Source organism: Sciurus vulgaris, assembly GCF_902686455.1.
Source record: "Sciurus vulgaris genome assembly, chromosome: 8".
Classification (NCBI taxonomy): domain Eukaryota; kingdom Metazoa; phylum Chordata; class Mammalia; order Rodentia; family Sciuridae; genus Sciurus; species Sciurus vulgaris.
The window spans coordinates 15,523,893-15,549,906 of NC_136468.1; the positions used below are offsets into that span (position 1 = coordinate 15,523,893).

The following is a 26,014-nucleotide window of genomic DNA, read 5'->3' on the forward strand; positions in this document are numbered from 1 at the left end:
TTCTACACTAACTGCCTGTCCCCAATTCTGGCTTCAATACCAATTTAAAAAAAGAATGAATCAGTTTGGATTTGTATGAGTTAGCCAGTGGGCAGAAGTGAAATATTTTGCATTTATTTTTAATATATTTTTAGTTGTAGATGGACATAATTAATAATTATTAATCATTAATAATTGATTAATTAATTTTAATGTGGTACTTAGTATTGAACCCAGTGCTTCACACATGCTAGGCAAGTGCTCTATCACTGAGCTATATCCCAAGCCCCAATATTTTGCTTTTGATTCAACACACCTGATTTTGGGACACATCTGAAATATTTTGCATGAGTTTTAGATAATTACACTCTGGTTTAAAATCCCCCAAAAGATAAAAGATTCAGCTTATATTTTTAATTTTGACAAATAGTAAAATAGACCATATACAGCTTACTGTATGTAGATCACACACACACTGTATATTCTCATCTAGTTTAAAGAAGGCTGTTATTCAGGTAACTTCTACCCAAGTGAAGCAAAAGCAGCAATACCTTAAAAATGCCCCAGAACCTCCCCATTACATTGTCTTTCACTTTCTGGAGATAAACACTGTCTCAACTTTTATGATGATCCTTTTCTTCAGTTTTATCACCTGTGTTGTAAATGAAAATAGTTTGATTTTTATCTATTTGTAAACTTCATATGATAGGTTAAAACTTTTTCTTTTATATATAACCTGTCTTTGACTAAGCTTTATTTGTGAGATTCATTCATGTTATTGTGTGTAGCTGTAGTCCTTTCTTTTTCATTACTGTAATATCACGTGTGAATGTACCTTAATTTGTATACTTCTACTACAGTTGTTGGACATTTGGAGATTATTTTCAGTTTTTGGTATTTATGGAAGATGATTCTTAGAAGTTCTTGTCATTGTCCAACTGAGTGCAAGAGTTACTCCAGAGAATAGCCCCAGTTGCTGAGTCATAGACAGAATTCAGTAGTTCCCAATTCCCATTTCTGTGGCTGTAAGACCCCCAAAAGGAGACCCTAACTCTGTCCCACGGATCGACGGCAACCCCAATCAACCGCAGGAGGCGTCACTTGATGCAAACCGCAAGAGGCTTTTATTCCACCGCGCTGGGACCCAACTCGTGACTCACGCAGGAGTCGAGGAGTCGAGTCCCTAGCAGAAAATCTTACAAGGTTATAAAGGCAGAAACCACACATCGGGAGGGGTCGCACACGGAAGGGAAAAGGGGAACAAAGCCGCCGGGAAATTCCAAAGGGTGTCTGGGTTTGCTGAAAACATACAACATGTTTCGCAATGTTTTACAACAGGGTGTAGATTCTGGTCAACAGTTTCTGGTAATCTTATATCCTATATATCTTAACTGTCTGAGCACTATCTTGCTCAATTTACCCTTTTACTCTCTGTTTGGGGCTGTTTCCTGGAACAGTTTTAAGGGCTTTGTTCCCATCACTGGGAGGGAGACCTTAGGGAGTTGAGATAAAACAGCTTAGAAAAATGTCCATTCTTTCATTCCCTCATTTTCTTTTTGGTAAGTTCTAATCATGGAACTTCTGTCTCTATATACTCTTCTCCAAAGCTATTTCCTTGGCGGAGGGACTGTTATTGTTGCCTGAGCATTAGTACCTGTACAGCACTTACTCTCTCCCTGATGAAGGTGACTAGGCGATTTAGGATGCAGGGCCCAAAAGTGAGGAGTAAAAGCAGTATAACAAGGGGACCCATCAGGGTGGACATGAGGGTTGGGACTACTTATCGGTGGGAGGTGCGTCAACAGGAGCAGGAACACGGTGGATGTGGAGCTTGAGGGGGTTGTCCAATTTTTCCACTTTCCACGTTGGGTCTGGTGGTGGTGCAGGCTTGACATGCGAAGCATGAATCCAGGCGGTGATGCCATCGACTTTTACTGCAGTTGGAGTAGTGAGCAGCACTATGTATGGTAATGAGTGGGGGGTGAGTCCCATAAAGGATTTCAAAAGGAGTTAGCTTGAGGGAGCCAGGGGTATTGCGCACCCGAAACAGAGCAAAGGGAAGGAGGACTGTCCAGTCTGTTATGCCAGTCTCTAAGGATAATTTAGTCATGACCTCTTTTAAAGTTCTATTCATTCTTTCTATCTGCCCTGAGCTTTGGGGCCTATAAGCACAATGTAATTTCCAGTTAAGCCCCAGGATTTTGGCCAGTCCCTGACTTACCTGAGCAACAAACGCAGGGCCGTTGTCTGACCCGATTACCTTGGGCACCCCAAACCTCGGGAAGATGTCTTCTAGTATTATTTTGGCCACCACCTGAGCAGTCTCCTTCTTGGTAGGAAAGGCTTTAACCCATCCTAAAAATGTATCTATGAATACTAATAAGTATCTGTATCCATACCTGGCTGGTTTTACCTCAGTAAAGTCCACTCCTAGTAACTCCCAGGACGGTCTCCTCGCAGCCGTTTGCCGTGAGGTAGCTTGCTGGGCCGGGCATTCACCATCTGGCAAGACTTGCATTCTTTTACAGTTGTATCTGCAGCTCCCCGAGCTTCATGATGTAATATGGTGAAGACTGGACAAGAGTTTTTAAATGTTGGGCCCAGATGAGTTGGCATATCTGGGCCTTCTTGGCGGAGGCCCGATACCCTAAGTGGGCAAGTTCTTCTAGCAGTAGTCCCGTGCCCCATTGGCATTCCTCCTCTGTGGCCTCGGCCAGTAGTAAGTCATCTACATACTGCAGAAGTGTTACCTGGGGATGGCTGGCATGGAAGTGGGCTAAATCTTGGTGGTGAGCTTCATCGAAGAGGGTCGGGGAATTCTTGAACCCCTGGGGTAGTCAGGTCCAAGTCAATTGTCCTGTTGTCCCAGAGTCAGGGTTCCTCCACTCGAATGCGAAGATGTTTTGGCTGGAAGGGTGTAGTCGCAGGCAGAAGAAAGCGGCCTTTAAGTCCAAGACAGTGTACCAAATATGATCCGGGGGAAGAGAGCTCAGCAAGCTGTAAGGGTTAGGTACAGTGGGGTGGATGCCCTGTACTCGCTTGTTTACTTCTTTTAAGTCCTGTACCGGGCGATAGTCTCCTGTGCCAGGCTTTTTAACAGGTAACAAGGGAGTGTTCCATGGTGACTGACACTTCACTAGGATACCTTGCTGAAGGAGGTGCTGGATATTGGGCCTAATTCCTTCCCGGGCCTCTTTAGTCATAGGGTATTGACGTACAGCCACAGGAGTAGATGTGGCCTTAAGCTCTATGACTATGGGTGGTCTTTCTGCGGCTAGTCCTGTTCCAGCCGTTTCGGCCCACGCCCCTGGATACCTGTTCAATAGTTATTTATGTGACATATTTTTGCTCCCTGTCTCTCAAAAAGTCTGTGTTCATCATCCAGGCGCATAGTCAGGGCAGTAGTTATTCTCTTGCTTCGGGTCACTTCTGGGCCATCAGGGGTGAAGGTAATCTGAGCTCCCATTTTGGTTAGGAGGTCTCTCCCAAGTAGAGGTGCAGGGCACTCGGGGATGACTAGAAACGAGTGGGTTACCCGTCCCGTTCCTAAGTCTACCGTTCTTCGGGTAGTCCATGAGTACTGCCGGTGCCCTGTAGCTCCCATGACCCACGATTTCTTGTGGGAGATGGGCCCAGACGATTCGAGCAGGACCGAGTGTTGAGCCCCAGTATCTACTAAGAACTCAACTGGCTTCCCTTCCACCTCTAGTGTTACCCTAGGCTTGGGGAGGGGTTCCGAGCCCTGTCCCCGCTAATCTTCTTCTTCTTCTAGGGCTAATGCTTTCTTAGAGGGCCCGGTCTTCTCCTTAGGACACTCTCTAGCCCAGTGACCTCTCTCCTTGCAGTAGGCACACTGATCCTTGTCTAATGGAGTGCGGTTGCCCAGGTTGCCTGACCCTTTTTTAGCCCTGCCTTGTGTTTGTTCCTGGCCTCTCTCACCTACTACTGCAGCCAAAATCCGTGTTAGGTTCTTCTCCTGCTTACGATCCCTTTGGTTTTCTCTTTCCTCTCTCTCCTTTTCTTTCCTTTGCTCCTTCTCTTCCTCAGTTTCCCTCTTATGATACACTTTCTCTGCCTCCTTAACTAAATCCTGTAGGGTATAATCTTGTAACCCTTCTATTCTCTGCAACTTTCTCTTAATATCTATTGCTGACTGCCCTATAAAAGCCATGGCCACGGAAGCCCTTTGCCCCTCAGAGTTAGGGTCAAACGGGTGTAGTGCCTGAAAGCTTCCATTAAGTGCTCGAGAAATACTGACGGGGGTTCCGTGGCCCCCTGGATAACCTCTCTTACCTTAGCCAAATTAGTGGGGCGTCTTGCTGCCCCACGGAGGCCGGCCACTAGAGTCTGGCGATAGACTGTCAGTCGCTCCCTACCTTCTGCCCTGTTGAAATCCCAGTCAGGCCTGGAGAGGGGGAAGGCAGTCTCAATGATGTTGGGGAGCTGGGTGGGTCGTCCATCTGCTCCTGGTACATTCTTCCTTGCCTCCAATAAAATCCTCTCCCTCTCCTCAGTAGTGAAAAGGGTCTGCAGTAGCTGCTGGCAATCATCCCATGTGGGCTGATGAGAGAACATTAAAGACTCAACCAGCCCAGTTAAGCGCTGGGGGTCCTCTGAAAAGGGAGGATGATTAGTTTTCCAGTTATACAAGTCTGTGGAGGAGAAAGGCCGATACTGGAGGGGCTGAAGAGGAGCCGGTCCACCATCCGTTGCCACCGGCGGGGGCCCATAAGCCCTTAAGGGTGGTGTCGGGAGTTACTCCGCGGCGGCTCCTGGTATCCCGTGCAGGCCCCGTGGTGCCCTGCGTGGGCCCCGGCAGAGACTTGTTAAGGGGAGCAGAGGGGGCGACTACAGGGGCCGGCGGTTCTTCTGGCTCTTCCTGACCCCCTATGGGGACCGAGGCGGGAGGGTATGGGGGAGGTGAGTCAAGGAGAAGGTGGGTCAGCCTGGATTTCGGGATAAATCTTCTTGGGGGTTTCTGAGTGACTGGATTTCCCCCCAGAACTGGGAGATTGGGCTGCTAGGATCTGTGCGGCTGGCCGGGGCTTGGGTTTTGCAACCCAAGGTGGAATCCAGGGAGGTGGATTTTGCACCAGATCCTGCCAGACCACGATGTAAGGCTGCTGATTCGGATGGGCTCCAGGTTCCTTCTGAAAAACAATCTCTTTAACAGCAAGAATGACAGATAGATTAAAGGTCCCTTCTGCTGGCCATCCTACATTAAAAGCAGGCCATTCTGAGGAGCAGAATGTCCGCCATGGACCTTTCTTGATCTCAACTGATAGGTCGCAACCTCTTCCCTTAACTTCAGCCCAATGGTCTAATGTCAGACTAAGAGGGGTTGTCACAGTCTGTCCCATCGTCAGTTCGTCTGTCGGTAGAATCACAACAAAAATGCTACAGACAGGAGGACCCACTTACTCCACCTTGTCCGCCACAAACACGCAACAGAATGAGACGGGTGCCAATCTCTGATCCAACAATTGAACCCGATCAGCGCCCTTATTGTAGGAGACTACCAGGCGTCCCTGGCTCTCCTCCACCCTTGGGGCGTCCCCCAGGGCTGCAACCTGTGGCCCTCCTGGCACGTCTACCAACCACTGTTTGACCACTCTCACGAGTCGCTGAACGGCTGCAAAACCGAAACTGAAAGCGCGCTCACAGGACCAGACCAACTAACAAAACACAAGACAAAGACAGACAACCTCGGGGTACCCCTTCCCTCCTCCAAGGTCGACTCCGCGGATGAGGGGGGGCCATCAGATCCCGGACGAGCCCCCAAATGTAAGACCCCACAAAGGAGACCCTAACTCTGTCCCACGGATCGACGGCAACCCCAATCAACCACAGGAGGCGTCACTTGATGCAAACCGCAAGAGGCTTTTATTCCACCGCGCTGGGACCCAACTCGTGACTCACGCAGGAGTCGAGGAGTCGAGTCCCTAGCAGAAAATCTTACAAGTTTATAAAGGCAGAAACCACACATCGGGAGGGGTCGCACACGGAAGGGAAAAGGGGAACAAAGCCGCCGGGAAATTCCAAAGGGGGTCTGGGTTTGCTGATAACATACAACATGTTTCGCAATGTTTTACAACAGGGTGTAGATTCTGGTCAACAGTTTCTGGTAATCTTATATCCTATATATCTTAACTGTCTGAGCACTATCTTGCTCAATTTACCCTTTTACTCTCTGTTTGGGGCTGTTTCCTGGAACAACTTTAAGGGCTTTGTTCCCATCACTGGGAGGGAGTTGAGATAAAACAGACAGCTTAAAAAAATGTCCATTCTTTCATGGCAACACTTGGTATTATTAGGTTCTAATTTTCGCAAACCCATCAGATGTGAAATAGTATTCCTTGTGTTTTTGGTGTACGTAGTCCTGATTATTAATATAATTGAGTACTTTTCATATATGTAATGGCCTTTTGGATTTCCTCTTCAGTGAAGTAGCTGTTTAGGTCTTTCAGCAATATTTTAATGTAGTTTTTTTTTAATACTAATTTATGGAGTTCTTTATCTATCCTGGTTCCTAGTCCTTTCAGGAATATATGTTACAAATAACCTGCAACTCTGACTTACCTTTTTATTCTCTTTGGTGTCTGTCGAAGGACAGACTTTATTAAATTTTAAAATAGTATTTTTTTCTAGCTTTTATGGTTAGTGCTTTTTGTGCCTTACTTAAGAAGTTCTTTCTTATTCTAGGGTTTTACAAATATTCTTTGCCTACTAAAAACTTAAGTAGTTTAATTTTTGCATTTAGGCCTTTAACTCACTTGTAATTGATTTTCCTGCAAATGATGACAGTTATTTCCTTACAAATACCCATTTGTTCCAGGGTCATATTTTGAACATTCCATTTTTTTTTCCTGTTCTTGTCCTCTGTTGGTGTGTGTGTGGATCCTGTGATACTTACTCATTAGTCATTGTCTTAGTCTGCTTTTCTTTGCTGTAACCAAAATACCCAACAAGACAACTTAGAGGAGGAAGAGTTTATTCTGGCTCATGGTTTCAGAGGTTTAGTACATGTTCAGCTGACTCCATTGCTTTGGGCCCAAGATGATACAGAACATCGAGGAAGGGCGTGGTAGAGGGAAATTGCTATGTTCTTGGCAGCCAGGAAACTGGGTTGGGTGGGGGTAGGGGAGTTGAAAAGAAGAGAGGGAGGGGGAAGGGGCCTCAGGAGAAGATGACCCCTAATGACCCACCTCCTCTGTCCATGACCCACCTGCCTATAGTTATCATCCAGTCTGTCCATTCAAACTAGGATGAACTGATTAGGTTGCAGCTCTCATAATCCAATCATTTCACCTCTGAATATTTCTGCACTAACACAGGAGCTTTTGTGATATCTGATATCCAAACCATAATACTCACTTACCTTTCTATCCTGTGAGGCTAGTAATCTGTGTCTTCACCAAGCACACTATCATATTAGCACTAAATTAATAATTGATTGATATATAGTAGGTCCTCATACTTTGTTCTTCAAGTCTGCCTTGGCTTCTGTTTTTCTTTTCCACATAAATTTTTGAGTTAGTTTTTTTATACATTGACACTCGTCTCCCCCACCCCAAAATCAATCAGGCAAATAAAAATGTGAGAATCTTAATTCGAGTGTATTGAATATAGAGATCAATTTTGGTAAAATTCTATGTTGTTAAGTAATTGAGTTTTCTCAAAAAATTGTCATGGAATATCTATTTAGCTCTTTTTTGATCTCTTGTAGAGAGTGTGTGTGTGTGTGTGTATGTGTATAGCTATGTAAACTCTTGCACATATATCCCTGAAATTTATTTCTAGGTTCATCGTATTTTTGGTGCCATTATATATTGTTACTTAAATAAAATGTAATTATAATAGTATCATTAATATCATATTAATGATATTAATTATACTATATGATATAATTATATCATGATATAATTTAATTACATTAATGATATATGTCATTATACATATGGTTGCGTTTATGAAGGTGCTATTTTTGTATTTCAAAATGGTCAAACATTGGCAATTGCATGTAGTTAAACCTATTAACTATGTGATGCTGGAATATAGAAAAAAATTTTCATACTGATTTTGCGTCTAGCAATCTTATTAAAAACCGTGACTTCATCATTTATCTGAGGTTATTGTGGGTTCTCTAACATATAATCACATACATCCTCTGTGAATAATGAGAATTCCTTCTTTTTTTTCCTCTATGAATAATGAGTATTCTTTTTTTTTTTGGGTGCTGGGGATCGAACCCAGGGCCTTGTGCTTACAAGGCAAGCACTCTACCGACTGAGCTATCTCCCCAGCCCTGTATTCCTTCTTTTCTAATATTTATATCATTAACTTATTTCTTGCCTTACTAGGTCTGCTAGGATCCCCAGGGCAGTAGTAACTAGAAGTAGGGAAGATGGGAGCCTTTATCTTATTCCCAGTCTCAAAAGGAGCTTTTAGCCTTTCATCACTGAATCTTGGGCTTGCTGTAGGCTTTTTGTTGATAACCTTTATCAGGTTGAGGAAGTCCTTATCTACTCCAAGTTAGCTAAAAGACTAGTTCTTAAATAATCAGTGGTAGTTGAATTTTATCAAAAACTTTTCCTGCATGTCTTATGATTTTTCTTTTTTAATTTTTTAATTTAGTGGTTATATTTATTGACTTTCTAATATTACTCCCACCTCAGTCTTGATAATTTATAATTTCCGTGTAGTAACTTAGAATATTATTTATGTTATAGTCTGTTTTTATATTTGCTATATCTAAAATAGTAAAATATATTCTCTAAATATATAGAAAATATACATTTACATATTTGCATATAAATGTGTGTATGTGTGTGTTTTTTTTCTTTTGGCACATGAGTGAAACTGGCTTGTATTTTATTTTCTCATTTAGTAAACAACAGAATAACTACTAAAACCAAAAATCTGTAGATTTTTTTGGAATAATGTAAAACGTGATTTACTGGCCATAAATAGCACATTATATGAAATTTATGATTTGGGCATGAAAGTTACATTAGGCTCAGGATAAAAGTTGGAATTGTTCCTCCTATTTTTGATCTCTGGAGGATTTGTATATGATTGGAAAGACTCTTGAATGATTGGTAGACCTCACTGATGAAAAAAATCATTTATACTTAATCTTTGTGGGAAGATTTTTGACTGCTATTAAATATCATTTTAAAATATAGGACTATTAAGTTTTTCTGGTTTTCTAGTTTCATTGAGTCCATTTTGATAAGTTAATTTTTAGAAGTGTGTTCATTTCTAAGTTTTTACATTTGTCAGCATGAAGTTGTTCGTGTTATTCTCTTAACTGTTTGATGCCTATAACATTTATGTTGATGTCTCTCTTTTGATACTTGGTATTTGTAACTATTTTCTCTTTTCATGAATTTTATTGTCTTTTTAAATAACCAATTTTAGAATTAATAATCTGTTTTCTGTTTAATTTTTCCTTATCATTTTTTATTTTTTAACATTTTAGTGTGTCAACTAATTAATTTTCAGCATTTTTTCTAATACATTTAAATGTATGATATAATGTGTTTATTATTTAACCAATGTTTTCTGATTTTCAATACTATTTAAATGCTGTTTCAATACTATTAAATGCTGTTTAGCAGTTTATTTCTTAATTATCTGAGTTTCTTAGTTTCGAAATATGTGGGCTTTCTCTATCTTTTTGTGGCCGATGTCTGTATTACTGATTTCAGGCTTAATTGTCTATGAACATATAGGTGATTTAGGTCTTTGGACATTTGATGGGACTTATTTCTGACCCTGGCAGATGGATAATTTTTGTAAATGTTCTGTGTATGATTGAAAACAATGTTCTATCCTATAGTTGCTGAATCACGTTTTATGTTATTCAAATAAAATCTACAGATTTTCATTTTTAGTAGTTATTCTGTTGTTCACTACATGTGTTAAAATCTTCCATTATGATTGTAGAAGTTGCTTATTCTTTTTGTAATTCTGTTTAGTTACTGCTTTTTATATTTTCAGACCATGTTATTGAGTACAAATTTTAAATAGTTGTCTTTCTCATGAATTGAATTTTTTGCCATTTTAAAATGACCCTTTATTAATGAAAATAAATTCATAGTTATTCCAGCTTTTTTTTTTTTTTTTTTTTTTAAAGCTTGGGGAATTCGTTTGTTTGTTTGTTTGTTTGTTTTTTATCTTAAACCTTTTTGTATTTTTAAAAATATGTTTAGCTGGAACATTTAATACCATTAGATTTAATATAGTTCGTTTTTTTTTCTTTTGAATTGATTATTTTGTTTTCTACTGTTTTTGTTGTTAATGTACAATTTGACATTTGCGGGTTATTCAGAACCTAAAGTTAATCTCTTTGTCTTAGAACACTTTAACTCCTTTCCCCACCGACTTCCTTCCTACAGAACTGAGAGAAGATGGCTTCCAGCCTCAGACTTACCTAGTACAGGGAGTGAAAGCTCTGCATACTGCTTTAAAATTATGGATGAAAAAAGATGTAAGTCATTACAGTTGTTTTTATGTGGCAAGGTCAAGAAAACAAGACTACTTTTGCTGTTTTTGCAGCATTTGCAATTGCCAGTGGTAGAGGGAATGGAAATCATGTTTTAAACACAGCCTGTATTTTATTATACAATATATATAGATATACTTATTTCTGGTTACATTTATGATAAGAAAGTACTTAGGTATTTCTTTAGTCTTTATTCTGGAAATTAAAATATTTCAAGTACATTTAATATTTTGACTAAGAAATGAACTTGTAACTATAGAATAAAATAACATTGAGCTCTTATAGTGTGCTAAGCATTGTGCTTTGTCTTTATGTGCATGATCTCATTTAATCCACAGAGCACCTGTATGAGGTCTGCTGTTCTTGGTACCCTATTGTATAACCAACCCAAGAGAACTGGTGGAGCTAGGGGACATAAAGTTAGTCTCTGGGATTGTAAGCCTCTGCCACTCTGCTAAACTTATGTAAAAATGAAGGAAAGGAAGTGGTAATGTTCAAGCATGAGCTCTTCATTTTCACTAAATTGTGACCCAGTTATTGTACTTGAAACTCTGCCTTTGAGAGGTCATCCCACATCTTTGTTTAGAATTGGTGTTTCCTTCCCTTATGCCTCGAAAGCATATATTTTGTGTGCCAGTGGACTTAAAACCATTATAGAGTAAAAACTTAAAACTTATCTGTAGAGAGTAATGTATCCATTTCTCCTTTCACTAGGTTTATGAACTCTTGAAGAATAGTCTCCATCTTTCTCATTTTTATTTCAACCCCATGGAACTTTATACATTATGCTTTAATAAGTGATAAATAATGTGAGCTAATGAAAATACATTTCCATATTAATTTTTTTAATATCTGCTTAAAATTCTGCTCTTAAGAGATATTGAGAGAATAGGTTATGATAGTCCCAATGTTTTGACACTTCCTTTCACTCTATTATCATTGTTATATATCCACAGAGAAAGGCACTGTGGAAACATTCAGAAAATAAAAATCATGTCTTCCACCATCAAAAAACTTCATCATCTATGTAATAAGGAAAAACATAAGCAAATTAACAAACACCTAACATAAAAACAAAATCAGACATATATTTAGAAAACTGTGTAATATGTTTCCTTCTAGAGGCTTTAGATGAGTGGTTCTCCAGTGTGTGTATTTGTGAGCATTGCCTGTAGAGCTTTTTAGAAACAAACCTTGAACCCTTCTCTTGAGATTCTGGTTTAGTAGATCTGGGGTGGGTCTGAACCCAAAAATCTTATAGGTGATTTCAGTGCATAGTAAAATTTGTTACCACGGGTAACGTTTAATTTGCTCTAAGATGAGAGACAGCTTGGCTTAATGGTTAAGAACTTGGATTCTAGAGTCAGATATTTGTATTCAAATCTCAGCTTTGCTACTAATAAACAGTGTAACTCAGGACACATTATCTAACCTCTGTGCCTTAGTTCCCTTGGTTGCAAAATGGGAATAATTTATAAGTTCAACATCCCTAATCTGAAAATCTGAAATCTCAAGTGCTTCAAAATCCAAAACACTTTTGATACTAAGCATTTCAGATAAGGAATACTCAACCAGTAATATCTGTGTTATTGAAGGGGTTAAATGAGTTAATATATAATTACTTAACAGTATGAAAGCACAGTGTTAGCACTGTGTTAGCATTACCATTATTAGCAATTCGTTTCAATAAATAAACCCAAGTAGAGGGTATAAAACAAAAGTAGAAATTCTTGTATGTTAAGTGTGTCTAAAAAATCAGAATGTTCTTAGATATAGAGATTAATATATGGAAATAAGCATAAAATTAATAACATTAGTGACTCACCAATTGATTTCTTTTTCCTATTGATGGAATCTTTCCCCCATTTTGCTTTTGACTATTAAAAGGAAAAAACCTTATCAAAATTTATTCAAATTAGATTTCCATTAGAAACTGAAAATTATTTAACTGCTTGTGTTCCCCATAAAAATCCTTACATATTGTCAAGTAAGTGTTAGGCTTAATTATTGTTTTATTAATTAGTATCTATAGTAGTAACTATAGTTAGAATTACAGCAGGATTTGAGGTGTAGAATACAATGTTACTACTCAATATAAAGCAAAATCCACTGAAACAAGTCCATTTTTAATTCACTTTGAAGATTTTATATGATGATGAGGATCTCCTTAGAAGGTATTATACCAACTACATGATCTTTGAGACTGGATTTGTTACTGACTATTCTGTAAAGTCTACAGAACCCCAAAATTGGGTCAGTAAGTTAGTTTTTAATTAATAAAGTATAAATAACTTTGGTTTTGTTATCTTTGTTAATCCAATTACAGCTTGTATCTGAACATGCCTTTGAAATTCCAGACAATGTTAGACCTGGACATCTTATTAAGGAACTTTCTAAAGTAATTCGAGCAATAGAGGTAAGGATAGAAACTGTCATCTAAATGCTTGGTTACTCTGTTTTGAGGAGCAAATGGATCTACCACCATGATGCAAACGTTTGAAAACACACAGAGACTGGGGTGTAGCTCAGTGGTAGAGTACTTGCCTGCCTCATGTGAGGCCCTGGGTTCCATCCCTCATATAGGGAGAAAAAAAAGAAGGGAAGGAAGGAAAAGAAAGCCAAAAGCTTTTACACACTTAGAAGAAATCAGATGAGCTGAGTCTTGAACACGGTCTCAAGTTTTCTAAAGTCCTAGAGAGAAATTTGGAATATTGTATTGCAATGAAGTAATGAAATATGAGGAAGCAGTTACCAGGTTACTCCAAAAATTTTTTTTAAATGCATAGTGATCAGTACAACTTTCAGATCCAATTAATTTCAGCCACCCAGAAATGAATGCATGTTAAGTAATTAGAGCAAAAGAAAAAACTAAGGTGAGTGAGTAAAGCTAAGTGAAACTGGGTTGGAAAGAGAGATAATTGGTATTAATGGTTTGGGCAAGGCAATCCACTTGACGGAAAATATGAGAGCAGCTGGTGAGGTAAATGCCTTTGATAAAAACCCATAAATCTGATTAGGTATTTTATTAATTAAGAGATATTCTAAGTATTTAAGAAAGGGGGTTTTAATTAAAATAATTCTTCAGGAAAGTGATTGTGCTAGTGTATAGCTTGAATTAAGAGGAAATTAAGGGCTGGGGAGATAGCTCAGTCAGTAGAGTGCTTGCCTTGCAAGCACAAGGCCCTGGGTTCGATACCCAGCACTGCAAAAAAAAAAAAGAGGAAATTAAGTGGAGGCTTGAGGTCAACTGGTAATTTTAATATCTTACATTAGGGCTGTTTTTAAGAAATGAAAGGAAGTATACATCTAAGAAATATTAAAATGTTAGGTTTTGGGTAGAATAAGAATAGTTCATGTATTTCTCAGTATGTTCATAAAGGTAGAAAAATATCTTAAAGAGTGATAGTGATTGCATATAAACGGATTTAACATCAAAAAACATATTTCTGTTCTTATGTAAATGTGTATGTATCATACACAATACCAAAACTAAGAACTCAAGAATAAAGGTGTGAATCTACATGAAGACAAACAGTAAACAACCCTGTAAACCTTTACTAAGGGAAATAAAATAATAGTTGAATAAATGTAATCATTTCCAAAACTTTTTCAATTCCAAATTAATATTAGAAATTTAAGTGGTAAGATAGACCTGAAAGAATAATTGGACTGTTCTAGAGAACAGCCAGTTTAGGATAGCACAAGAAAATGAAACTCTTTGTTTGTTTGTCTGAAATTCAAGTTTGACTGGATGTCTTATACTTTATCTGGCAATTCTATTTAGGAGGGATGTTTTCAAAGAAAAATATAAAATTGATCACCTAATGTGTTTTAATGTTTGCACTCTTCTGATGAGAATTTGGACATCAGTGCTACATACACAGAAAACAAAACAGAAGGAGAATGAGGCAGTTATAACTCAAGGGAAAAATCAAAGGAAGAAAAAGGGGAAAATGTGATAGTATGTTGCATGGCACTGGTTTATCAGTTTTTACTGAGTCCTATTTAAATTCCAAATGTTGAAGAAAAGGGAAGTATGTATAGGTTTAGGAAGTGGTATATGAGGATTAAAACTTTATCTTGCATAGTAGGAATTCAGTAATACCTAAAGCTGAAATCAGTATAAACATGTTATACCGAAAAGAAAGTTGGAGGCATTGAATAACTGGGGGGGCAATATAGTTTTAAGAATTGCAAGTTTTAGCTATGTGCTTAAAAGAATTGAAAGCAGGGACTTGAACAGATATATTTGTACCATATTCATAGCAGCAGCATTCACAATAGCCAAAAGGAAGGAGCAACCTGAGAGTCTATCAGTGGATGAATGGATAAACATCTAGTACATGGAGTATATATAAAACAGAATATTCTGACACATGCTACAACATAGATGAACTTTGAAGGTATTTTGCTACATGAAATAAACCAGTCACAAAAGGACAAGTATGATCCCATTTATATGATAAACATCTAGTACATGGAGTATATATAAAACAGAATATTCTGACACATACTACAACATAGATGAACTTTGAAGGTATTTTGCTACATGAAATAAACCAGTCACAAAAGGACAAGTATGATCCCATTTATATGAGATTCCTAGAATTGTCAAATTCATAGAGACAGAACGCAGAATGATGGCTGTCAGGAGCTAGGATAAAGGAAGAATGAGAAGTTAGTGTTTAATGGGGGCAGATGAAAAAGTTTTGGAGATGGATGGTGATGCTGGTTGTGTTGCTATACTAAATGCCACTGAGTTGTACACTTAAAAGTGGTTAAGATTGCAAATTTTATGTTATATAAGAGTTTCTACAATATAAGTGGTTGCCTTTGAAAAATGGGTATCAGGGATGGGAAAAAGTAGAATGCTGCTTTTCATGATATTCTTATTTAATTTTTAAAACTGCATAGATATATGGTCCATAAAAGATTACCAGGAGGAAAAAGTACCAAACTCAAGAATCACTGCATAGATAATCCTCAGAGAAGATAGTTTTATTTTAGGATAGAGCCGAGGTTCCCATGTGGCAGTTGAAGTCAAGGAAAAAGAAAAGAAAGGGCAGAAGAGTTAATATAGTTAGATAGGAAGAAAATTTCTCCTCTGTTTTCATTATCAGGGTGGGTTTTGAATCATTCAGAATCCTTTTTTTATGCCTTTATTTTATTTATTTTTATGTGGTGCTGAGAATTGAACCCAGTGCCTCGCATGTGCTAGGTGAGCACTCTACCACTAAGACACAATCCCAGCCCCATTCAAAATCTCTTTTTTGGTGGGGAGGTGGTACCAGGGATTGAACTCAGGGGCACTCAACCACTGAGCCACATCCCCAGCCCTATTTTGAATTTTATTTAGAGACAAGGTCTCACTGAGTTGCTTTGCACTTCAGTGTTGCTGAGGCTGACTTTGAACTTGCAATCCTCCTGCCTTAGCCTCCTGAGCTACTGGGATTACAGGCTTGTGCCAAAATGCCCATTTGAAATCTTTAAATAAAATGTTTAAAATATTAACTAAATTCTGTCAACTCATTATTTCTAGAAGACTATAACAATTCATTATCGTACCTGGATCTTTTTTCCTTTTGCTGTAATATACTTTAATATATTTTATAAGAAAAAAATAAGGAAAAAAATGCAAAGTTGTGTGACTTTGGTTTAAAAAGTAAATATTGATTTACACAAATATATATGTGAAAAGAATTTTCATCATAGGAAAGAACTGGAAGTCACCTAAATAGCTACCAACCAATAAGTATTAGTTCAGTAAATCATGTTATACCCTCACAGTGAAATACTACATAGTTTTTAGTGTAATAATGAAAATGTATCAACAGTATATTGTATGAGGAAGAGATGGGAAACTAAAGCTTTGATTTGGTCTTTTTCTTTTCTATGATTAAATGGAATAATTATTGAAGACAATGTTGTTCCTTCTTTTCAGCTTATTTTTATGAGCGAGTAGTTGGGTCTGTACACAATAGCCTTTGTCTTAAAACACACTCTGAATTTAATTCTTAAAGGAAGAAAATGGCAAACCAGTTAAATCTCAGGGAATTCCTACTGTGTGTCCAGTTTCACGATCCTCAAATGAAGCAACCTCCCCATACCATTCCCGGCGAAAGATGAGGAAACTTCGAGATCATAATAATATTCGAACTCCTTCTAACCTAGACATCTTAGAGCTCCACACAAGAGAAGTTCTTAAAAGATTAGAGATGTGTCCATGGGAAGAGGTAAGTATTACACTTCATGATGAGAAAAAGAAACTCAGTTGTTCCTTAAAGTTCTCTATAGTAATAAAACTTTTGACATTATGACCATTCTTATTTTTCTTTGCTATAAAATTGTAGGAGTCAATCAATACTTTTGTCTGGGGCAGTATGGGGTGCCTAATCTTTCTAGGCATTAGTGTCACATTAGGATGAGTTGACCATCATTCATTTGCTGACATGTTTATTGAGTGTTTACCAAGTACTCTGTGCTCTCTTAGATTCTAGAGAAGTCACCAGAGTGGGCAGAAATCAAGTTCCTGTCCTTATGAAACTTTTATCAGAGTTCAAGTATGAAAATTGAGAGATAGAAACATACTAAAATAATATAATTGCAGATGCTAAGTGTTTTGAAGGAACCCAGAACATAGAGCAATAGCATAAGTAGGCATGGTGAGTAGCTGCTTTAGCCGGTGTGGTCAGAGAGCCTCTCAGGTGGAGATATTTGAACTGACACCTGATTGACAGGAAGATGTCATGTGGATACACAAATTTGAGAAATAGCATTGCAGGTAGAGGAAGAGCAAATGCAGAAAGCCTGTCCTTGAGCCAGCTGCCGCAGCCTGACTGACAGTCAGACAGGAAGACTGTTAGAATAAACTCACTAAAGTCAGAAATGCTGGCCTACTGGCCAGGGGAGAGTTAGAGGCAGTAATGAGATCAATGTAGCACCATTGTAAAACATGTAATGAGTTTGTGATGCAGTCTGTGCTGTCCATAATTTTATGTCTTAAATATAGAAAAGTCAGTAATCCACAATTAATAAGCTAAAGAAATCACTAGATTAAAACATTAGAAGTTATATGCAAATTATAACCTTCTTAAATATTTTAAATTGGACATAATTACATTGTTTTAAGATCATGCAGTTCTAAGCCAGGCATGGTGGTGCACATCTTTAAGTCCAGGGACTCTGGACTCAGTGGTTCAGTGCCCCTGGGTTCAATCCCCAGTACCAAAAAAAAAAAAGTATATTGTTCTAAGCCTACTTAACCCATAGCCACCTGGGGAAGTTTTAGCTTATTTCTAAAGGTTCTACTTGTTTTTAAGGAAAAATATCTCAAAAAGGAAATAATTTTTATACATTAAAAAATGAGCTACCATTGTGTCTTTGTTCACTTCATGGCCTCTGTGCCTGGTGATAATGGTGGGGCTACTGACAGGTCCTGATGGGAAGACAGGTATGAGGTCAAGGTCAGGGTGAGTGGGAAAGCCCAGCAGCTGCACTTCAACAGGAAGTAGCAGAAGAGAATAAAAATATTGAAGACAGTGCTGCTCCTCCTTTTCAGCTTCTGCAAGAGGAAACTTTCTTTGGATTTGCTTTATGTGTGTTTTACGTTCTGCTTTACAGAATGTATTTTATTGTTAATGACTGTCCCAAAAGATGAGCTATCCTCATGCTTTGACTTGAGGAACTCTGGAGCATGGGGTTCCTGAATGTTCCCAAGCCCAAGCAGCTGCCTGTCACTCTACACAGCAGGGCTTTGGGGAAAGAGCAGTCTACTGGTCTTCAGTGGAGTAGGTGTGCCTGAGGTTAAGTCAGTTGTTTTTATACTTTAAGGACATCTTGAGCTCTAAACTGAATGGAAAATTCAACAAACATCTCCAACCATCTTCCACGGTACCTGAATGGAGAGCAAAAGATAATGATCTACGATTGCTGCTGACAAATGGAAGAATAATTAAGTATGTAAAATATATCAGATATCAAGTAGATAATTTTCATTGGATTCCCTTTGTCCTTGCACTGCCTCGTCCATACTGTTGCTATTGACTGTAGTATGGGAAAAGTGTCTCACTCAGTTCTCTACTCTGTAAATGAAGTGGGAGGGAATACATGGTCTTGCACTATTTCTCATTTGTTTTTCCCCAATGATGCAGAGATGAAAGACAGCCCTTCGCAGATCAGAGTCTTTACACAGCAGATAGTGAAAATGAAGAGGATAAGAGAAGGACAAAAAAGACCATTATGAAGACAGAAGAGAGTTCAGGAATAAACAGGACAGAAAGTGAAGAATCTCGAAAACCACTTAACAGTATGTTTGCTGTAATAGTCATTTTAATGTCTTTATTGTTGTGACAATAGATAAAGAAACTTACTAATGTTAGAACTTTTAAGTTTCTAATAGGATTGAAACTGTGCTCCTTATGCTATTCTGAAAAATCAGAAGTATGTCTGAGTAGGGAAGTGCTGAATATGAATGCCAGTGAGGTATAGTGGCCAGGGATGTATCAATGAAGGGGTGCGTGTGGGTAAGTGAGCCCCATGTCTAGTCAGTCTTTAAAGTCACATAAAAGCTCATGTGTTTTATGAGCTTTACATATATGATTTTCTGAATTAGGTGACATATATGATTGGCTGATCTGAAGTTATTTGGAATTCTTGTACTGTGGTTTTATTTTATTGCCTGTTGTCAAGAAGTCCTCTACTAGATTGTTAATTGATTATCATCAAATAAAATAATATTATCAGATGCCAAAGTAACAACTCCTTCTCCTTCAGATCTTTTTTCCTTGAATAAATTCAGTTTCTCAACTTTTGTCAAGACTTCCATATGCCCTTCTATTTAAAAAGTATTTTTTAAAAAAGTAACAGTATTTTAGTACTTGATAAGTAAATGTTCCAGATAATGAGTATTATTTAATGCATGTTGAATACCTCAGATCCTGCTAATTTTACATAAATTTGGTTTAGATACAGTGTTGACTTTGCCTTTGTTCACATGCCTGTGAAAAGGCGGAAAGGCAGTGGGAAAGCCCAGTGTATAAGCTGCTAAATTCAGTTTATTTGAAAGCATTTTAGGGTTAGAAGAGTTATCTTTTTGGTTTCTGTTGAGAGAACTAATCTAGAAGGAGAAGTAAAGGTTTCTTACAGTTTATTTTAATTTTGAAGGTTGTTTTCTAGAAAGAAATACAGTCAGCTCACTCAAGTAAAGAATATATAGTCGTGTTCAATAAATACCAAACATTTTAAGAAAACGCCTCAGTCCTTATCTTGATCTGTTATGGAGAAATGGGAGAGATGTGTGAAGAAATGGAAAAAAATGAAAGTAGAGAAAAAGTAGGCTAGAGCAGGAGAGACCAAGAGGTTTTGTGAAGACAGTTAGACTTTGGAAGCCACCTGCCATTTTGTTCATAAAGTTCTAATGTCTTTTTTCTTTTTCTTCCATCCTTTGCCTTCTTCATCAGGATTTTTCACAAGTGTGAAATCAGAACTCAGGAATAGATCATCAGAATATTCTGATATTTCTGATTCAGAAGACTCTGGAGCTGATTGCACTGCACTGGTATGCTCGAAACCATGTGACTCATGTCCTTTGATGAGAGATAAGCATCCATGGATCTTCACCTAGGAGGAAGTCAGATGACAGCTCTTCCCAAAGCTTGTCTGTCTGACCTGAGCAGTACAGGGTCTTCCTATAGTGCTTACTTTATACACACATTATTCTGTGACTGTCCAGCTTTTGTCCAGTTTTGGAAAGGGTAGAAGACTCCACTGCCTATGCTATTCTTAGGTTGTTTGTATTTCTCACAAATATATTTTATATTTTATTATACCTTAAAGAAAATCTGTACAGTGTGTTTTTAAATTTAGGTTGTATGTTACCATAGTTACTAGAGATTTTCACTTTTTCATATGAAACATGGAAGTAATTCTATGGTGATTAAGATTCTACGTTTCTCTAGATGGATGAAGTCTTTTTTGACTAGTTTGTACAACCCTCATCAATTTCTTACATAGCTTTGTTTCCATTTAATTATTTATGGTCTCAGAAAATTAATTTTACCACTGAAGAGTCTGAAAGTTCCGGCGATGAAAAGAAACAAGAAATAACATCAAATTTTAAGGCTGAATCTAGTGTGATGAGGAACTTCCTACAAAAGAGTCAGAAGCCATCTAAAAGTGAAATTCCAATTAAAAGGTAGGCTTGCTAATGGTAGTATTTGTTTTACATTTGTGATATAAATGCAATGAAAACTTTTTAAGTTTTTTTTTAAACTAAAACGTTTCTTCAGAAAACATTCTTTTCTCTTGGGATGACCTTCTCCTTAGGGAATGTCCTACCTCGACAAGCACAGAGGAAGAAGCTATTCAGGGCATGCTGTCTATGGCAGGGTTGCGCTATTCCACGTGTTTACAAAGGCAGATGCAAAGCACAGACTGCAGTGGTGAGAAGAACTCTCTCCAGGATCCTAACAGCTGCCACAGCAGTAACCATGAGGTTAGGCAGTTGTATCGCTATGATAAACCAGTGGAATATGGTAAGAAACATAAATTATTAAATCTTTGAAAACTTGACCCCCATCTTAATAGCTCCATAATCCTAGTTTAGGTTAGAGATTATATGAATAAAGACTATTTATTACACATCTTTATTTGGAAATGGTATTAAGAAAATTCACCAAAAAAATATACAGCACTCCCCAGCACTGCAAAAAAAAAAAAAAAAAAAAAAAAAAAAAAAAATATATATATATATATATATATATATATCACTTACAAGTCATGTAATATGTGAGCATAAGAACACAAAATGTGAATGACCCAAGACTGAGAATTGTGTTCACTAGCACAGCTCTGCCGTTGCTCTTTTCACCACCATTAGGTTGACCAGGTGGCAGGAATGTTTTGGTCTCTTAAATGGTCTGCTTAACTAAAACAGTCAACCTTTTTTCCTTTTATGAGAGGGAAAACAAGTTTTGAACTGTTCATAATCGAGGATATTCTTTTTCTTCCTCAAAAAGGAAGAATTAGAAAGAGTAGATTCAATGGCATGTCAGTGATGCCACCTAGTATTTTCTTCTCTGTGCCTCCAGAGAAAAATTTTGTTTGCCAGAAGGTCTGAGAAGGTTTGGGGAGAAGACAGTACTGCATTAAGATTGAATGCCTATATAACAGTTGTGTTCAATTCTAAATAATTAAGGGTCAGCCACAGACCAGGAACTTGTTATTCATTTCGCTTATGGGGTAGGTATAGTGTGAAGTTACTTTTTGTGTGTGGTACTAGAAATTGAACTCAGGGACTCTCTACCACTGGGCTACATCCCCAGCCCATTTTATTTTTAAGACAGGGTCTCACGAAGTTGCCCAGGCTGGCCTGGAACTATTGCCTCATCCTCGCAAGTAGCTGGAATTGAACTGGGGTTGTAGCTCAGTGTTAAAGCACTTGTCTAACATGCATGAGGCCCTATGTTTGATCCCCAATACTGACAAAACAAAAAAGGAAAAGGAAAAGAGACCAAATGTGGGATTACAGGCATACACCACTGTACCTGTCTAAGTGAAGTTATTTTAACTTGCCCACACTTTACATAGATAGCTATTATTCAGAGCTATTATAATTTGAACCTAGTACTATCTGACTATCTGATCCCAAAATCTTTGCTTATTGTATAAAAGGAAACTGAAATTTATAAAGGTTAAATAACTTTCCTAAAGTTGACTTGGTAATGGAAAAACTCAAATTTAAATCTGGGTTTGTCTGTCTTTTTTTTTTTTTTTTTTTTTTTTGGTTTGTCTGTCTTTACTCCCATCTTTGTCTTCCTGTAATCTCTTTGGGCCTTTGAAAATAAAACTTTTTATGGGAATAACTACAAAATTCAGGCAAACATGTGCCTTTAATTCTGTATGGGAAAACTTGCCATTTTTAGAGAGTACATTGCATTTGATTTACATCAATAATATGTGACCATAGGTGTTGCAGCATCTGACATAAAACCTGTCATGTGAACAGTCTTTGAGAGAATTGAAAAAAGTAGCAAGTTCAGTTGTAAGCTGGTAACTTTTGTTTTTGTTTTGAGAGGGAAAGAAGTGTAGTGAAAGTGAAGGGATATGATAAGTATCCAAAGAGTTAACAAAATGTCAACATAAATTTGCTTTTAATTTTAAATACTAAGCTTATTTTATTCTTTAAGATCAATTTTGTGCAAAGATAATTCAGTTAAAACTTTTCCCTAGGATACCGTGTCAAGACTGAAGATCAAGACTTGAGAACTTCTTCCTGGGTTAAACAATTTGATAAAACTTCCAGATTTAATCCTCAGGTATATTCCAAGGTTGAAACATTAAAATGAGATTTAAAATTATCATTAATTTGTTTTCTTTTCTAAAACTATAACTGGTTATTAACTACTAGTTCTAGGAAGTCAAAGAAATGATAATTAAATGCACATTTGAACAGCTGTCCATGTTTAGTGATTCTGATGTGATGACTGGTGCAAGGCTTAACGGCAGAATGTGATCTGGAAAAGAGTAACTTTTTCAAGAAAGAGTTGAAACCTTCAGCAGCAAACACCTGTAAGGTTTTATCTGGTTAGAGTGAAAAATGAGGAAAAGAGCATCTCTTTTTTATCTCTGATGTTATCTCTTGAACGTTTTAGATAACCAAATTTCTTTCAGGATTTGATAAAAGTTAGATTCTCTTTTCCAAAAAAATATTCATCATAAATCCTAGTTGACTTTTGCTTACATTAGCTAAATGTTTTGTGCTGCCATCACCAGATCTCCATTGACTGCAAATTAAGAACTTCTGCTCTAAGAGAAGAAACTAGGTATTTTAGGAGCCCAGCATATTTGTGCTCACATCACACAGAATGAACCCAAAACAGCATTAAAAAAAAAAAAACTAAACCTACAGCAGCACCAAACAAGGAAACTGATAAGACCTTTTGCTGCACGTCTTAGAAAATGGCAGCCAGAGAAAGAATCCGCGTTCTCATGTGGCAGAGTGTGGCCCCTAAAACTCCCAACCCCAAGCATTCTTAAGAAGGAAAGTAAATCAAGCAAATGTAGAAATACTGTCACTTCTATCTTGTCCCAACCCCAAGCATTCTTAAGAAGGAAAGTAAATCAAGCAAATGTAGAAATACTGTCACTTCTATCTTGTCTAATTAACACTTTGGGGGAGAATGGTGAGAGGAGGGAATGTGAGTAGGCAGTTTAAGAAAAAGTGAAGGGAAACTTTCAGGAATCAAAACTTTAATGTTATATTGAAAGACCTCAGCAGGACTGGAAGGGGCCTCTAGGGGATATATCGTCCAGAGCCTTGGGTCGAGTTGGAGATTTGAACTTAAACTCTCAGAGGAAGAGATGTATGTACATGCACAGAAAAGGCAGTAAGACTGTGCTTCTACGTATTAAATATTGTTGATCTCTGAGTAGTGGAAGTATGGATGGTTTTTCTTTTCTTGGTTTGGCTTATCTGGTTTTCTAAATTTTAGCACTGTTGCAATAAGAAAAAGTTAGCTTTTTTGTGGTGCTGGGTCTTGCACATGCTAGGTAGCTGCTGTACCCCCAATTTTTTTGTTGTTGTTGTCGTTTTTAAAACAAGTTCTTTGATCAGGAGGATATGCTCCACAATCAAAGCTCAAGTAAGAAATTTCTTACTGGTTATAATTTACTTAAAAAAAAAAAAAAAAAAAAATATATATATATATAGTTGTCAGTGGATCTTTTATTGTATTTATTTATATGTGGTGCCGAGTATTGAACCCAGGACCTCACATATGCCAGGCAAGCACTCTACCACAACTCCAGACCCTATTTCACTTTTTCAGTGTATCATTTTGTAATGCCTCACTTATTGGTTATACAGTTGTCACTTACTAACATCAGAGGGATTCGGTATTAAAAGTAATCTGTTAAAAAAAAATGAAAGTGGGGCTGGGGTTGTGGCTTAGTGGTAGAGTGCTTACCTAGCATGCCTGAGGCCCTGGGTTTGATCCTTAGCACCACATAAAAAAATAAAATAAAGGTATTGTGTCCACCTACAACTAAAATATATATATATATATATATTAAAAAACGTAAGCTTTTATTTAAATCTGACTTTTGTGTTTTGTAATTGTCTTTGAAAATAAATGAAGAAGCAGAGGGCAGATGATTAGCAAGATCACAGCAGAGCAAATCAGATTTCTTTTGTCTTAATTTGGAAAGGTATTATACTGGCATATCAAGTTATAGCTCGTTTCTTTATGCTCCGGAATATTTGTTAGACTAATTTATAGCAATTCTGTATTTAATACCACTTTTGAAACTTACTTGATCATGACAGAGTCAGATGTATTTCACATCTCTCTCATACACATGCATGCATAATTAAAGCTAGTTTCTGAAACATCACAATGCAGGGTACTCGTTTCATGGCCTGTCTATTCCTTTCTCCAACTGGTCATGACCTTCTTGGTTAATTTCAAGTCTCATCAGTTAGTAGTGTCTGCCTCCTTGAAAGTTAACTCAATAATTTTGAAAGACTGAAAGAAGAGTTGTAGTCAAATAAGAAACAGGCTTTGGAGTTTGGATCTAGGGATTTTTCTAGCAAACAAATACAGGATAGATGAACTTTACAGAAATTAAGTTCCAAAAAGATAGCACATTGTATCATGAGAGTTCTTTGGAAGCTGTGATGTGGTAAGGAAATGATTGTGTGGGTCCGTGTGTCCCATATTGTGTTCCCCCATGGCTCATGGAATGGCAGGCAGAGCACCTCTGCTTTCCCCCTCTCACTCTTCTCGACTTAAGTTATGATACAACTTCAAGACCTGGATTCTTCTGAACTATTAGGTTTATTATGGATGAGAAGACCATCATGAAGGGTGGTCATCTGTAGCTAATATGTTAAGAAAACCTAAATTCAGTAGTTTGTTTCTTTGTCTGCCAGCTTTGCTAATGCATAGAGTTTTAATACCTCACTTATCATAAACCCTAAAAATTCAGCTTTGTTTCTTTCTTTTCAGGACCTGAGCAGAAGCCAGAAATGCATCAAAAAGGAAGGTTTATCAGAAATCAGTCAGAAGGTACAAAGTAGGAATTATATGGATAGCAGTGGCTCAAGTCTTCAGAATGGAAAGTACATGCAGAATTCCAGCTTGCTTTCAGGGGCATGCCAGATGAGTAATGGCAGCCTAAGTCCAGAAAGGCCTGTTGGTGAAACTTCCTTTTCAGTGCCCCTACACCCTACCAAGAGACCTGCATCAAATCCACCGCCTATCAGCAACCAGGCAACAAAAGGTAAATTTTAAACATTTGCAGATTAAGTATATTTATGACTGTGGCAGTAGTGGCAGTACTATGATCTCTTCATTCAAGCTGCTCACCATCTCATGAATCATGCCAGCTCTGTAATAGTATGCTCAAGGTACTGTGGGAACAAAGAAGGAAGTTACCCAGTCAACCCTGAGGATCAGGAATGACTTTCTAACAGGAGAAGGCAGATCCTAAAGGTAGATGATAAGGAGTTAACGAAGCTGAACTGGGGAG

At 37.7% G+C, this 26,014-nt stretch overlaps 1 protein-coding gene across 1 annotated transcript in view; it reads left to right on the forward strand.

Annotated features, from left to right (window-relative positions):
* Window positions 1-26,014, forward strand: part of KDM7A (lysine demethylase 7A) — an 82,643-nt gene that overhangs the window by 54,027 nt on the left and 2,602 nt on the right. The window contains exons 10-19 of the mRNA XM_079150100.1: window positions 10,380-10,471; window positions 12,813-12,902; window positions 16,507-16,719; window positions 18,317-18,441; window positions 18,637-18,791; window positions 19,945-20,042; window positions 20,530-20,678; window positions 20,810-21,018; window positions 22,715-22,800; window positions 25,492-25,765. Of these exons, the coding sequence (XP_079006226.1) occupies window positions 10,380-10,471; window positions 12,813-12,902; window positions 16,507-16,719; window positions 18,317-18,441; window positions 18,637-18,791; window positions 19,945-20,042; window positions 20,530-20,678; window positions 20,810-21,018; window positions 22,715-22,800; window positions 25,492-25,765 (1,491 nt within the window). The remainder of the gene's footprint in view (window positions 1-10,379; window positions 10,472-12,812; window positions 12,903-16,506; window positions 16,720-18,316; window positions 18,442-18,636; window positions 18,792-19,944; window positions 20,043-20,529; window positions 20,679-20,809; window positions 21,019-22,714; window positions 22,801-25,491; window positions 25,766-26,014) is intronic.